The 15,955-nt window shown below is 50.1% G+C and overlaps 1 protein-coding gene across 1 annotated transcript in view; it reads right to left on the bottom strand.

Moving 5' to 3' along the window:
• The window catches only part of LOC132577641 (uncharacterized), a 41,191-nt gene extending 25,771 nt beyond the window's left edge, over positions 1-15,420 (bottom strand). The window contains exons 1-5 of the mRNA XM_060247430.1: positions 15,355-15,420; positions 13,120-13,176; positions 8,150-8,197; positions 7,326-7,361; positions 416-529 (exon numbers count right to left, since the gene is read on the bottom strand). Of these exons, the coding sequence (XP_060103413.1) occupies positions 416-529; positions 7,326-7,361; positions 8,150-8,197; positions 13,120-13,176; positions 15,355-15,373 (274 nt within the window). The 5' untranslated portion in view covers positions 15,374-15,420. The remainder of the gene's footprint in view (positions 1-415; positions 530-7,325; positions 7,362-8,149; positions 8,198-13,119; positions 13,177-15,354) is intronic.
• Between the last annotated feature and the right edge of the window lie 535 nt (positions 15,421-15,955).

Genomic DNA, 15,955 nt, shown 5'->3' with positions numbered 1-15,955 from the left:
TAACCCTAAGGAGGAAGGAGGTCTCTCAGCCAGGAGACTCGGAAGAGAAAGGAGCAGGGCCAAGAACTGCAAACAGGGAAAGAGGATTGCACTGGTTGTCTGGTCAAGTTGGCGAGGTCTGGATGAAGTTTCTAAATTGTAGGTTTTTAAACTGTAAGTTTCAGAGATGTTTGGTAAGCATGAGCAACAGCACGGCTTTTTTTGAGCAGGAACGCACAGGAATGCAGTTCCAGCTTACTTGGCATCAGGGTGTGTGGCCTAATATGCAAATGAGTTCCTGCTGGGCCTTTTCTTTTTAAAAAAACCCAGAGCAATAGTATACATTACAGCACCCCCCTGAAACTGGGAAAGCAAAGGCAGAGACTGCATCATGTCCATTTTGAAAACGTTTCTGTGCTGTCAGGGTTCAACTTACATAGCCGAAGATACCATAAAAAAAGAAGAAGCAGAGAGAGGAATATCAAGAAGGCAACCAGTTGAGCCCAATGGTTTAGTAAGAACAACTTGAACTTATCCGATGAACTCTTTCCTTGAACAAAAAGAAGAAAGAAATTTCAGCTTCAGTCATTTCTACTAATCATTATCTATTCTCTCTAAGGAACTGCATATGAGTTTTCAGCATGAGCTACCAGCAATGTTCCTTCTAAGCTGCAGACTCTTGTAAGCAAAACTTCTACTTTGTGAGCTACTGGCATTAAAGTTGTGAGCTAGTGCATAAATTATTGTGCTCTGGGGCCATTTTTCCTGAGCTAAGACAAAAAGGTGTGAGCTGAAGGTTAAAAATCTGTGAGCTAGCTCATGCTAACTCAGAGGAAACGCTGGCTACCAGTAAAGATAAAACTGAAATAATTTTAAGCAATTGAACACAAAAGTATATCACTCACTATCCAATAAAGTCACGCAATACAATAAATATACTCATAAGAAACATGTATGCACTCAGTCTTATGACACAAAAGTACTTTTTCTGCACAAAGTCCCGCTTAGAACATTCAGACCGGCAAAGCTCCCTGGGTTCAAGACTTCGGGAAATACCTCTCCTGGCTAATGAATTTATAGCTGGTAGCTTCAGTACTTCTCCCTTTTGGAATTTAGAACTGTTTGAATTTTCCCATTGAAGAAACGTGCTTTGGGTCCTTGCAGGACTATTACTATTGGGATTGTTGTCTTCAAAAGATATTCAGTTATATTGTCTGAGTTGAACTGTACAGTATTTGCAAGACCATTTGACAATACAGAAATTCTCATTTATACTGTGTAGCGTCTTAGAACATGGGTTTTTCACATGGTTTCTCCTGTAGCATCTTTTCACATGTGTTCTCCTGCTTACTGCAACCTACTGCTTTAAAGGTGGCATAATTGGATTGTAGAGGCAGACCTCAGCCAAGAGACACATTTTGAACAAACCGGAGATGCTGAGAACTTTCCTAAGGCAGCCTCATATGGAAGTAGCTATAATAGCGCCGGCTGGAAGCCACCATTTCATGGGCAGCTGAGGTCATTTAGTTTCCTCCAGGAAGGGTATCTGATGAACAGAGAGCCAGTGTGGTTTAGTGGTTAAGAGCAGCAAACCAGTACCCTGGAAATCCCAAGTTCTAATCCTCACTCCGCTACTCACTAGGCCCAGACAATGTTTCAGCAACATTACTTCATTATGTCGGAGTGACATTCTGGTATTTGGGCAAAATCTCTATGGTAAATTTGCTTTTGCTGCTATAGAGTTTTTGTTCCAAACACATTCAGTTCAAAAGACATGTGAGATCCACATGCCGCCGAAACTTCAGCGGGGCCTCTTTCTTTTTCAGGGTAAGATCCCCTTGCCGGTGAGCTGACTGGTGGTGGGGTGGTAGGGCTTGGCAGCAGGGGACCCCTGCATCCACTGGGGTGTGTGTGTGTGTGTGTCTGGCACCCCTAATTCCAGGAGATCTCCAGAAGGCTGGTCTGTATGTCTTAACAGCTCCAGCAACCCACAGAGTGTTTCTGAAACTAACTTCAAGCACAGGCTTCACGGAGCTTCTTCTGTCTGTGGCTGTTGCTTGTACAAACCAGTGGAACTGCTGCCTATTTCCTCTGGGGAAGCACGACATCCTTAGAGGCCGCTGGGATAGGGGTGTCAACCTCCAGGTGGGGCCTGGAGATATCCCAGAACTTCAACTGATCTCCAGCCTACAGGGATCAGCTCCCCTGGAGGAAACTTCAGTTCAAGAGGGTGGACTCTCTGGACTCCTGTCATGATCTGTGCTGTGAGACAGAGGCCTAGTGGGCCTAGGGAGCCCGTGAGGCTTGTGTCTCAGTAGAAAGAGACAGCCTACAATCCCCGGAATGCTTGGCGCTAGTTTCAGCCAATCAGCACCCAAGTAGGCTCTATGGGGGAACTGTTTAAAAGCTCTCTCAGGAGACAAACGCTATTCTTCCCTCTTGAGAGGCCAACTAGGCAGGGTGGCTGCTGTTTAGGAGGAAGAACCTCACTCTGAGGGCGAGAGTGAGCAGGCTGAGGCCTAACAGACTAGGGACAGTTCAGTCCAGTCGCGTTAGGGACTTTATGTTTCTTTTCTTTCACCCACATTACTATAGTTTTAAAGCACCTTATCTGTTCACTTGCCCTTTATTGATTTTCCTGTTTAAAATAACCCTTTTTGTTGTTACTCTGCCTGGTCTATGCACCTATTTTCTTGGCCAAAGCAAGGGAAATCTGAAGGGCTTGAGAGGGGCCTTCCCAAGGGACCCTAATTCCAGAGTGGCGGCAGCATCAGGGGGCACCCCACCTGGGTCCTGACAACTCCTCAAACCCTGCCCTCTTTCAGGCTCCACCCTCAAATCTCCAGGAAGCTTCCATCTTGGAGCTGGCAACTCTACTCTGGGCTAGGGTTGCCAAGTCCAATTCAAGAAATATCTGGGGACTTTGGGGGTGGAGCCAGGAGACATTAGGGGCGGAGCCAGGAGCAAGGCTGTGACAAGCATAATTGAACTCCAAAGGGAGTTCTGGCCATCACATTTAAAGGGACGGCACACCTTTTCTATTCCTTCCTTCCATAGGAAATCATGAAGGATAGGGGCACCTTCTTTTGGGGCTCATAGAATTGGACTCCCTTGTCCAATCTTTTTGAAACTTGGAGGGTATTTGGGGGAGAGGCACTAGATGCTATACTGAAAATTTGGTGCCTCTACCCTGAAAAACAGCCCCTCAGAGCCCCAGGTACCCATGGATCAATTCTCCATGATTTTCTATGGGAATAAATCTCCCTAGGGAATAACAGAGTTCCCAGCAGACATTTCCCTCCCTTCCCCCCGCTTTCTGACGACCCTGAAGCGGGGAGAGGGCCTCCAAATCGGGGGATCCCCTGCCCCCACCTGGGGATTGGCAGCCGTACTCTGGGCGTACTGCCCAGGTTGCTGTGCCATGGCGCCTGAATGCACCTTAAGCCCCATTGCCCCGTCACCAATTGACCTCGCAGGCCGGGGGATGTAACCTGATTGATTTGGTTTGGTTTATTCCCTTTTGAGCATGCCCTTCCCACCAATGGGCTCGGGGGTGGGGGGACGGGGAATTTACCTTGCAAAAGAGGGAGATGTAGCCGACATGCCACAAAGTGTCTGTGTCACTGCCTATGTGACCCAGAAGTGATGTAATCATGTTGGGGACGACAGGGCAATGTTTTGGTGTTCCAGCAAAAACTCTTATGGCAAATTTGGCTTCTACTATAGAGTTTTTGCCCAAATACCAGAGCACATCAGGTCACCATGTTGCTGAAACACTGGCTGGGCCTCCTTTTGGGGGTAAGATCCCCTCCCTGGCCAGCTGATCAGCAGCAGGGTGGTAAGGCTTGGCAGAGATGTAGAAGCAGTGACCACTGGACTCACCCGTCACAGGGAGCAGTCCCAAGGAAGGCACTCGAAACAGACAGCAGGTGAAACAAACTGTATTGGGTTCAGGCAGGTAACGGAGTCAGTAGGCAGTCCAAGGGTCATACACTTACACACAAGTAGAGCCAGGCAGAGGTACAAATACAGAGTCCAAGAGAGTAGTCATTACACGGTCCAAAGTCATCACTCCAATATCCATTATCCAAACAGTATGCCACGCTAGTAGCGCTCTTTCCCTAACCCAGTGAACCGGTAGCTGGCTACTGCATTTCTAGTGGTCTTAGCCAATCACAATGCAAACTGGTTAAGTGGCCTACACCTGACGACAATGTACCATCTGTAGTCAAGGATGATTCAATCCCTGACAGTTCCAAGCCTCCTTAAAGGAATAGGACACTGTCAGGGCCTGGCAGTGAGGGCCCCAGTGTCCACTTGGAGGTCTGGCAACCCTACTTCCAGGAGATCCCCAGAAGGCTGGCAAGCCTAGCTGGACTCCGGTCTGCATGTCTTACAGCTCCAGCAACACAGGCTTTACAGAGCTTCTTCTGTCTCTGGCTTCTATGAACCAATGGAACTGCTGCCTATTTCCTCCCAGGAAGCATGACATCCTCAGGGTGCCTCTGAAACAGGGGTGCCAACCTCCAGGTGGGGCCTGGAGGTATCCCAGAATTTCAACTGAGCTTCAGCCTACAGGGATCAGCTCCTGGAACAAGGTGGCTATTAATCACCTCCAAAATGATCACCCTTACGTTGCATCACGTTCCAAATATTTTTCTTCAGAAATGCCACTTTAAGCCCGCATAAAGATTTAAGCAGCATCTAGATTTATTTGAACAAACTGGCAGGGAAGGGAATGAATATTCACATAGGCTTTAAGATTTGGAAGTAGTAGACAGAAAGATAAATATTTTTACAGGACTGCATTTTATAGTGCTGAATAAACAAGAGACATTTTGACACTTAAGGCTGTTTTGCTTTCACGGAAGGCATTACAGATGTTTCAGGGCTTTTGCTTAGATATTACTTGTTCTTGATTGCCTTATGAATTGTATTCCTTTTGAATTTTATATTTGTCAGTCACACAGACGTGTGTGTTCTAGAGTTTTCCTAATAGACCCTTTTCTCTGGCAAGATCGTTATTGTCTTCTCTTCAAGAAAATAACCTGGGCTTTTCACAGTGCCACTGTGCCACTTCAGACCATTTGCTAAATCCTTATCTTCCAGACTTACAGTCACTTCACACTGGATATAAAGCTTATAAGTGGAGAACTAGAATCATAGAATCATAGAGTTGGAAGGCACCTCCAGGGTCATCTAGTCCAGCCCCCTGCACAATGCAGGAAACTCACAAATAAAAAAGGTAAAGGTAGTCCCCTGTGCAAGCACCAGTCGTTTTCAACTCTGGGGTGACGTTGCTTTCACAATGTTTTCACGGCAGACTTTTTATGGGATGGTTTGCCATTGCCTTCCCCAGTCATCTCCACTTTCCCCCCAGCAAGCTGGGTAGTCATTTTACCGACCTCGGAAGGATGGAAGGCTGAGTCAACCTGGAGCCGGCTACCTGAACCAGCTTCCGCTGGGATCGAACTCAGGTCATGAGCAGAGGGCTCCGACTGCTGTACTGCAGCTTTACCACTGTGTGCCACGGGGCTCTCTCTAAATCCCTCCCTAAATTCACAGGATCCTCATTGCTGTCAGATGGCCATCTAGCCTCCGCTTAAAAACCTCCAAGGAAGGAGAGCCCACCACCTCCCAAGGAGGAAGCCTGTTCCACTGAGGAATTGCTCTAATGGTCAGGAAGTTCTTCCTAATGTTGAGCCGGAAACTCTTTTGATTTATCAAAGATTTCAGGTTTTCACGGCTGGTAACATCATTAGGGTTTGTAGAATCTTTCGGGCTCAAGTGCCATGTTCTACTGGAGAAAGTTTTCCTTCCAGACATTTCGTTCTCAGCTGTGGAGAACATCCTCAGTGGCGTTGCAGCCGGAGCAGGTGCTCAGACCTTCTTGGCTGCTGTGCATTGAGTATTGCTGTGCATGACTGCTGGGAAAGGACAGCCTGAAAACCGAAACTGTATGGGGAATGCAGAGCGGCCAAGAAGGTCTGAGCGCCTGCTCCGGCTGCAACGCCACTGAGGATGTTCTCCGCAGCTGAGAACGAAACGTCTGGAAGGAAAACTTTCTCCAGTAGAACACGGCACTTGATCCCGAAAGATTCTACAAACCCTCTTTTGATTTAATTTCAAACCATTGGTTCTGGTCCTGAGGCTCTCAAGAAGCTTTTCCGTTCCCAAGCATATTTCCAATTAAACATCTATTTATCGTAAAGGTATCACATTATTCAGAAAAGGCCTGGGGAGCAATGGCCAACATTACTTTGATAACAAGGGTCAACTGGGGGAGTCAGAGGAAAAGGGTCTCTTTTATGGAACTAACTCCCTTCTAAAGTTGTGTTTCTTTGTTTTAGACACAGAGACTGATTAAACTATTGGAACAGTCTCCTTCAGAGTCTGTCCTTTTTCCAAGCCACACCCAGGGCTTTTTTTTTTTTTTTGCAGGAGTTCAAAGAAGCGGAGCAGAGCTTGGGTTGGCCAAGGCTTTGGCTGGCCCGACCCACCATGAGGCAGCCATATTCTCCCAGCCAGATGGTGTGGCTTAATATGCAAATAAGCTCCTGCTGGGCTTTTTGTACAAAAAAAAGTACTGGCCACTTCACACTGGCTCTGAAACAGATGCTTTTTTTTAGACTCCTCTTACACTAGAGAGTCTCCCAAGCCGCCACTCTCTTCTGCAGCCAACTCTCCAACTGCCTAACAGTCACCCACCCCTCTACAGTGAGCTGCAGTTCTCCAATCAGTGCGAGTTTCATTCCATGAGCTGTCAATTAGTTCAGCTAATTCACTCTCTCCCAAGCAGCACTGCCTCTATGTATCTGCTTGCTGTCCGTCACAGCTCTCCTGGAGGAAACTTCAGCTTCCAAGGATGGACCTCCTCAAACCCTGCCCTCTTTCAGGCTCCACCCTCAAATCTCCAGGAAGTTTCCATCCTGGAGCTGGCAACCCTACTCTGGGAGTACTGCCCACATTGCCGTGCCATGGAGCCTGAATGCACCTTAAGCCCCATTGCCCCTTGATGATAATGGGGAGGGACGGTGGCTCAGTGGTAGAGCATCTGCTTGGGAAGCAGAAGGTCCCAGGTTCAATCCCTGGCATTTCCAACTAAAAAGGGTCCAGGCAAGTAGGTGCGAAAACCTCAGCTTGAGGCCCTGGAGAGCCGCTGCCAGTCTGAGTAGGCAATACTGACTTCGATGGATCTGATTCAATATAAGGCAGCTTCATATGTTCTCATATGATGCACCTGGGCGCAAGGAGCCCTCCTCTTCCCCCCTCCCCAGCAGGACTTCTTCAACCTCTTCTTCTCTGTGCCATGAGGCAAGACACGGGGCATGATCCCTTCTACTGACCTTTTGGGCTCTGCTCTGGTGGTATTTTCCCCACATCTGTAAAGACATCAATATAATATGAATATTAAAATGACTATATATATCAGGAATACATTGCCCTACAGAAGGTAGATAGGATACAGTAACATTGCCTGCAGTGCTGCATTTGGTGTAGAGCCAGTTTGGTGTAGTGTGCGGTCTCTTATCTGGGAGAATCGGGTTTGATTCCCACTCCTCCACTTGCACCTGCTGGAATGGCCTTGGGTCAGCCATAGCCCTGGCAGAGGTTGTCCTTGAAAGGGCAGCTGCTGTGAGAGCCCTCTCCAGCCCCACCCTCCTCACAGGGTGTCTGTTCCGAGCATTAAAATTGTGAAAGAGGGAAGGAGGAGGCGCTGTGGAGGGAGACAGTGCCGGGGGTGGAGGGGGTGCCACCGCAGAGCGGGGTAGCGGGCAGTGAGGCAGCCTTAGGCACTATGCACTCTAGGGCTAGCCTTGCCTTAGGGTGCCTCTGGGATAGGGGTGCCAGCCTTCAGGTGGGGCCTGAAGGTATCCCAGAATTTCAACTGATATGCAGACCACAGCAATCAGCTCTCCTGGATGAAACTTTAGCTTCCAAGGGGGGACTCTCTGGCCTCCTCAAACTGTGCCTTTTCCAGGCTCCACCCTCAGATCTCCAGGAAGCTGCCATCCTAGAGTTGGCATCCCTACTCTGGAAGTACCCCCCAGGTTGCTGTGCCATGGAGCCTGCTTTGGCCCACCTCTTTGGCCCACCCCAGCAGGACTGATTTGGTCTCATCTTCTCAGTGCCATGATGTAAGACGCGGGGCATGATGCCTTCTACTGACCTTTTGATGCTTTCGCCCCCAACGATGACTTGCGATTTTTCAGGTCACCTGTAAATTCATCAATATAATATGAACATTAAAATGAATATACATCAGGAATACATTGCCCTACAGAAGGTAGGTAGGATACAGTAACATCGCCTGCAATGCTGCATTCTAATAAAGCCATTCCCTTGACACTCTTTGTCCTGGATTCTTCATAAAAGAGAGCCAAGCATGGTGTAGTGGTTAAATGTTGGGCTAGCATCCGGGAGACCCAGGTTCAAATCTCCAGTCTTCCATAGAAGCTTGCTGGGTGATCTCGGGCCAGTCACACACTCTCAGCCTCACCCACCTCACAGGGTGGTTGTGTGGATACAACAGAGGAGACGTAAGTTGCTTTGGGTTCCCACTGGGGAGAAAAACAGGCTGCTTACCTGTGACTGATGATCTTCGAGTGGTCATCTGTGCAGTCACACACATGGGTCTTGCCGCAGGCAACGAATCCATACCTCGGAGTCTCCAATAGCTTGCTTAGAGTGCTTTTTGGTGCGCTTTCCACTCGCTCTAGGGAGCAGGCATCGACTGCACATGCCTGGAGCGAGCGGGAGGCGCCATTCCCACTCAGTTTCTTCCAGCCGCTACTGACAGTCTACAGAGGTAAAACCAAGGCAGAAAAAGCAAGCAGAGGGGAAGGCTGGGTGGGCGTGTGTGACTGCACAGATGACCACTTGAAGATCATCAGTTACAGGTAAGCAACCTGTTTATCTTCATCGTGGTCTCTGTGCAGTCCCACACATGGGTGACTAGCAAGCTGAAAGTCAAAAGGAAGGTGGGTGCTGGCAAAAAGAAACATTTTCATACTTACAGCATGTGCATGCACTCACCTGGGGTGATTTCAGTGGAAGATGGACCTGAGGACCTCTTGGCCGAAGGAGGCATCCTGTCTGGCACGAACGTCCAAGGCATCGTGCGAGACGAACGTGGATGGCGAGGACCATGATGCAGCAGCACAAACGTCCTCTAAGGAGACGCCCTCCAGGAAGGCCGAAGAGGTCGAGACTGCTCTACTCGAGTGAGCCTTAAGGCCTTCAGGTAAAGGTTGCTTAGCAACTTCGTAACACAACCGAATTGCACTGGATACCCACTTAGAGAGTCTCTGGGTAGAAATTTTGTGTCCTCTTTGAGGATTGCTGTAAGCCACAAATAAGTTAGGGTCCTTACGGAACGGTTGTGTACGAGAGAGGTAAAAGGACAAAACTCTTTGTGTAGAGCTCTTTGTCCAGAGTCCTTAGGATCAGGAAAAAACGTGGGCAATGAAGTAGAAGTTGAAAGATGAAATTGTGAATACAACCTTGGGTAAGAAGGAAGGGTCCGGTCTTAGGACCACCTTGTTCCTATGAAAGACTGTATAAGGAGGGTCAGAACGGAAGGCACACAAGTCACTGGCCTGCTTGCCGGAAGTAAGAGCAACTAACAAGGCAGTCTTCCAGGAGAGAAGATTAAGGTCCACAGTGGCCAATGGGGGTTTCATAACCTGTGAAAGCACTAACGACAAACTCCAAACTGGTACAATCGGTTTGATAGGAGGGTGAAGGTGTAACATGCCCTTTAGGAATGATTTGGACAGTCTACGGGAAAAAACAGTCTGATCGTCAATAGGTTCGTGGAAAGCAGAAATGGCTGAAAGGTGAACCTTTAGAGAAGAATAGCTGAGCCCCGACACCTGCAGAGACAGCAGGTATTCCAGGATCAAAGGAAGAGGTACAGACTCTGGATGGAGATGTAGAGAGGATGCAAAGGAGCAGAAGCGCTTCCACTTGCACTGGTATGAGCGCCTGGTAGAAGGTTTTCTAGCATTCAGGATATCTTCAGCTACTCTTAGAGGTAAAGATGTGGCCAAATTCTCCAAGCCGTAAGTCCTAGAATTTGAGGGTTGTGGTGCTATACCTGGCCAAGATCTTGGGTGAGGAGATTGTCTGCCAGGGGAAGGCGGCGATAAGTGTGATGGGACATTTGAAGGAGCCTCGTGAACCACGGTTGCCGTGGCCACCATGGAGCTATCAGTATGCAGTCTGTACCGTTCCAAGCAATTTTGAATAGAGATCAGCCGATGAAGCTGAAGCTGAATCTCCCACTTGGTTTGGGGGAGGTGGCAAATCAGAGGTGGGCATAGCCCGCAGAGACTTTTTGAGCAAGAATCTTTGAACTCTAGCCGCTCAATTTTTTCGTGCCTGTTTGCCAAAGTTGGCGCAATGAGGGCATGAGCTTCACCCAGGCAGAAAAGACAGTATGAATGACCGTCTGAAGTGGGGATTTTAGCTCCACACTGCTGACACTTTTTAAAAGTGATTTTCCCTTCCATACGCTCAGGACAGGGGAGGGGAGGGAGGGAGAAAAGCAGGGAAAGGAAAGCGCAGAAACAAGGGCTTTAAAAAAAAAATTGACGAAAGATTGGTGAAACGTGGAGAGAAACAAAGGAGAATACGATACCAAATAGAAGATACGAAATGGAAGGAAGACAAGCTGAGGAGTGAGGAACGCAGCAAGGTAGGTGTTGTCTGGGCGGCGGAAAGGAAGAAACTGAGTGGGAATGGTGCCTCCCGCTCGCTCCAGGCATGCTCAGTTGATGCCTGCTCCCCAGAGCGAGTGGAAAGCGCACAAAAAAGTGCTGTAAGCGAGCTATTGGAGACTCTGAGGTATGGATTCGTTGCCTGCGGCAAGACCCATGTGTGGGACTACACAGAGACCACGATGAAGATCAGTGCAATATAAATAAATTAGACAATAATAGAAAAGACATAATTCAGGGGAGTGGGACTGGGAGACAGCTGCACAGCAGGATCAGTCCTGCCAGAAGTAAATATGGCTGGACCAAACATGGCTGAACACTACCACAGGCGGTCTGGGGTGTTCACTTCTCAGCTATGTTGGAGATCTGTAAAAAGCCTGAGTGGTTTTAACTTCCATGTGGCTGTTTCAGATGCAGAAAAGAGAAGTGGCTATCTGGATGGGGGATCGCTACCCCCCTCTCCCCACAGCACCACTGCCCTCAAGTCCTGGTCACCCTACACATGGCACAGTCCACACAGGCTGGCACCTCCATGAACACTTTGAGAGTACATGGCTGCACAGATGTAATTCCAGGTGACAAGGGCCCAACTATCTGCAGCTCATTGCTAAGAAAGGCAGACCGCCTTTGGAGGTGGGGTCCCCCACGGTCAGGCCCCACTGCCCCATCATCACCCGGAAGTGTGACCCAGAAGAGATGTAATCATGTTGAGGATGACAGGGAAATGCTCTGGTATTTGGGCAAAAACTCTATGGTAAATATGGGTTGTACTATTTCCCAAATACCAGAGCATGTGAGACCTCCTTTTCGGGGGTAAGATTGCCATGCCGACCCGCCGATCAGCATTGTGGTGGTAGGGCTTGGTTGTGGGGAACCCCTTCATCCACTTGGGGGTCTGACAACCCTAATTCCAGGAGATCTCCAGAAGCCTGGCAGGCCTAGCTGGACCCCACTGTGCATGTCTTAACAGCTCCAGCTACACAGAGTGCTTCTGAAACTAACTTCAAGCACAGGCTTCACAGAGCTTCTTCTGTCTCTTGCCTGTCATTTGTACAAACCAGTGGAAAGGCTGCCTTTCTCCTCCCAGGAAGCACGACATCCTTAGGGCAGGGCTGGCCTGCCCACTAGGCAAGCTAGGCAATTGCCTAGGGGCTAGGCCCCAGCAAGTTGGGGTCACCGAATGCAGCCTTCCCCCCCCCACCCCGCCTCCTAGGCAAATCCTTATTTGCCTCCCCAGCCTCCTCCTCCTTCTTTTGAACATATGAACATATGAAGCTGCCTTATACTGAATCAGACCCTTGGTCCATCAATGTCAGTATTGTCTTCTCAGACTGGCAGCGGCTCTCCAGGGTCTCAAGCTGAGGTTTTTCACACCTATTTGCCTGGACCCTTTTTAGTTGGAGATGCCGGGGATTGAACCTGGGACCTTCTGCTTCCCAAGCAGATGCTCTACCACTGAGCCACCATCCCTCCCCTTTTGCTCACAATTTAATGCCCAGGAACCGGTGGTGAAGTGCCGTGCTCCCTGGGCTTTTAAAAGGCCACCCCTCCCCTCTGCCGATCAGCGGGTAAAACTGCGCCAGAGGCTGGCAGCTCCTATGCCCTCCCTCTGGCGCGCTCAGGAACAGAGCAGGGGCAGCAGTGGCAGGAAGGAAGAGCGAGCTGCGAAAAAGAGCGGCCACCTCTGTTGCCTCCTCCCCACTTCCTTCCTGGATTGCGGGACAAGGAAGTAGGGAGGAGGCAGTGGCGGTGGCCGCTTTTTCAGCGGCTCACTCATCCTTTCCGCCGCTGCTGCCCCACACTGATTGTGAGCATAGGAGGGCATAGGAGCTACCTGCCTCTGATATAGATCTACTGCCGATCAGATGATTGGCAAGGGGGTGGCCTTTAAAGAGCCTGGGGAATGTGGCATTTCACTGCCCGTTCCGAGCATTAAAATTAAAAGGGATGAGGTGCTGAGGAGGGGGGCAGTGCCATGGGTGGAGGGGGTGCCACCGCAGAGGGGGGTAGCGGGCAGTGAGGCAGCCTTAGGCACTATGCACCCTCGGGCTAGCCCTGCCTTAGGGTGCCTCTGGGATAGGGGTGCCAGCCTTCAGGTGGGGCCTGGAGGTATCCCAGAATTTCAACTGATATGCAGACCACAGCAATCAGCTCTCCTGGATGAAACTTTAGCTTCCAAGGGGGGACTCTCTGGCCTCCTCAAACCGTGCCTTTTCCAGGCTCCACCCTCAGATCTCCAGGAAGCTGCCATCCTAGAGTTGGCATCCCTACTCTGGAAGTACCCCCCCCCCCAGGTTGCTGTGCCATGGAGCCTGCTTCAGGCCTGATCCACCTCTTTGGCCCACCCCAGCAGGACTGATTTGGCCTCATCTTCTCAGTGCCACGATGTAAGACGCGGGGCATGATGCCTTCTACTGACCTTTTGATGCTTTTGATGCTTTTCCCCCCACCGCTGACTTGCGATTTTTCAGATCACCTGTAAATTTATCAATATGATATGAACATTAAAATGAATATACATCAGGAATACATTGCCCTACAGAAGGTATAATGTATTACGTTGGAAGCTGCTCTCAGCTGGGAGGCAGCTCCACAGCAGGATCGGTCCAGCCAGAAGTAAATATGGCCAGGCCAAATGTGGCTGGGCACTGCGGCCGGCAGTCTAAGGTGTTCACCTCTCAGTTATGTCAGCAGGGCCGGCCCACCCACTAGGCAAACTAGGCAGTTGCCTAGAGTGCCGGGAGAGTGGGGGAAGCAAATTGGGCTTCCGCACTCCCCCTCCCGGTGCCCCAGGCAAGCACCTAGTTTGCCTGCCTCCCCCGCCCCCCCCCCCGCTACCGCTGCCTGCCCTCCATTCCCTTCACCTCCCCCCGCGGCTCTTTGCCCCCGTGCCTCCTCCCTCCCTTCGGAGTTCGGACCCTTCCCACCCCGTGTCATTTTCAACTCCGGAACCGGCTCTAGCCCCACGTTCTGACTCTTTAAAGCCCCCCCTCCCCGGCCGAACTCTCGAAACGCAGCTAAAACTGCGCTGCGGGGGTGGGGTGTGCTCACGGGCTCTCAGGAAGAGCATCCTGAAAGGGCGACCCCCGCTGCCACTGACTCCTCCCCTCCCCACTTCCTGGATGGAAGAGAGGAGTCAGTGGCAGCGGGCATCGTCCTTTCAGGACGCTCTTCCTGAGAGCCGGTGAGCACGCCCCACCCCCACGGCGTGGTTTTAGCTGTGTTTCGAGTGTTCGACCGGGGAGGGGGGGCTTTAAAGAGCCGGAACGCGGCGCTAGAGCCAGTTCTGGCATTGAAAATGACACGGTGGTGGAAGGGTCCGAAGGGAGGGAGGAGGAGGCACGGCGAAGGGGGGGAAGGGGGCACGGCGGGGGGAGGAGCGGGGGTGCTTTGGGGGGCACCAGGCAGCAAATCTGCCTAGGGCACCATGGGGCATTGGGTCACCCCTGTATGCCAGAGATCTGCAAAATGCCTGAGAGGTTTTAACTTCCATGTGGCTGTTTCAGATGCAGAAAAGTAAACTGTATATCTGGAAGGGGAATAGCTACTTCCTTTCCACACAGCACCACTGCCCTCATGCCCTGGTCACCCTACGCGTGGCACAGACAGCACAGGCTGGCACTTCCACAAACATGTTGACAGTACCAGGCTGGACAGAGTTAATTCCAGATGAAAAGTGTCCAATTATCTTCAGGTCCTTGCTAGGGATGCCTTCCCCCACCACTCAGCCCCAATCAGCTCGTATGCAATCAGTTGCCAATCAGCTCGTATGCAGAGGGACGTACCCTGGAAAACTTACTCTGCAAAGGAGGGAAATTTAGCTGACATGCCCTGATGTGTTTGTGTCTCCTTTATCTGACCAAGTTAAGTCATGCCACAGCGTTCCCTGTCACTACGTGTGGATGTGGAAGTTGTACAGTGAAGAAAGTTGATTTGTATGAAATGTGGTGTTCGAGGTAGGGCTGCCAAGCCCCCAGTCCGGAAGCGATGTCATTGTGCCAGTGACACCACTCACAGCCTCTCTAGTTTTCAGGAAAACTCTATGGTTTTCCCGGACATTCTAGACATTTGGGCGGGAAAACTCTATGGTACAATAGAGATTTTCCCTTCCAAATGGCCAGAGCATCTGGGAAAACCATAGAGTTTCCCCAAAAATGCCTAGAGAGGCCACGAGTGGTGTCGCTAGTGCAATGACATCACTTCCGGATGACATCATTGCATTGTGTGTGCACTTTGAGCACGGGCAAAAGTCCCCCACTGCAGAACAGCGGGGACTTGGCAACCCTAGTTGGAGGAGGCATTGTGCACTGCCAGACAGATAGGGATGCCAGCCTCCAGGTGGGACCTGGGGATTCCCTGGAATCATATCTCATCTCCAGACAACAGTGATCACTTCTTCTGAAGTTAGTAAAAATCACAGACTTTCTTCTTTACGCCCCTCATGATTGCTTCCAAGCACAGTGCACATACACAGACTTTACAAGATCTTGCAAGCTCGGTACAGAGATATGCCCATGAAGGCCTTATACGTGTCATCCCCCCGGTTTACTGCAGAAGAAGGGGAAATACCTGAAGCATCTCTCCCCACCCTGAGCAGCAATTGGAGATAGAGATATACTCCAGTGAAGACAAAATAAAGGTGGGAGGAACTTACCAGACTTTTGTGGCGGCATGCTTTGTGCTTCTTTTCAAAGGAGTCTTGTCACCTTCGGTGTTCTACCTGTGGGACAGATCACAAAGAGCCCTGTTCAAATAACTGCCCATCATTTGATTGTCACATTTGAAGAACAGCCCTGTTGGGTTCTCACGCAGCAACTGAAGTCTAAACCAAAAACGCTGCAATCTCCCAGCCCCAGCAAGAAATCTCATTCAATCCAGTTGATCGTTCAAAGGTGTTCAATTATTAGCATTATTCACCCACAGCCATTGCTTCTCCTCTGCCTTTCCTCCTCAAGTTGTGTTCTGCTGGCTCTGATCTGCTGTAACGACACAATCCTGAATACTGTTTCTCAGAAGGGAGCCCCACTGAAAAGCAGAGGGTGTGGATTAGGGTGGCCAGCCTCCAGGTGGGGCCTGGAGATCTCCTGGAATTACAACTGTTTCCCAAACTGTAGAGATCAGTTCCCCTGGCGGAAGCAGCTGATTTGGAGGGCGGACTCCAGCCCCGTAGCTAGCAACTTTTTGCTCAGGGGGTCCAAGTGGGGCCTGCTAGTATAGGACTATGTGGAGCGGTCACGCCATGCTTATACTTATAA

Source organism: Heteronotia binoei, chromosome 9, assembly GCF_032191835.1.
Source record: "Heteronotia binoei isolate CCM8104 ecotype False Entrance Well chromosome 9, APGP_CSIRO_Hbin_v1, whole genome shotgun sequence".
Taxonomy (NCBI): Eukaryota; Metazoa; Chordata; class Lepidosauria; order Squamata; family Gekkonidae; genus Heteronotia; species Heteronotia binoei.
This window is presented reverse-complemented; position numbering and strand designations above follow the sequence as displayed.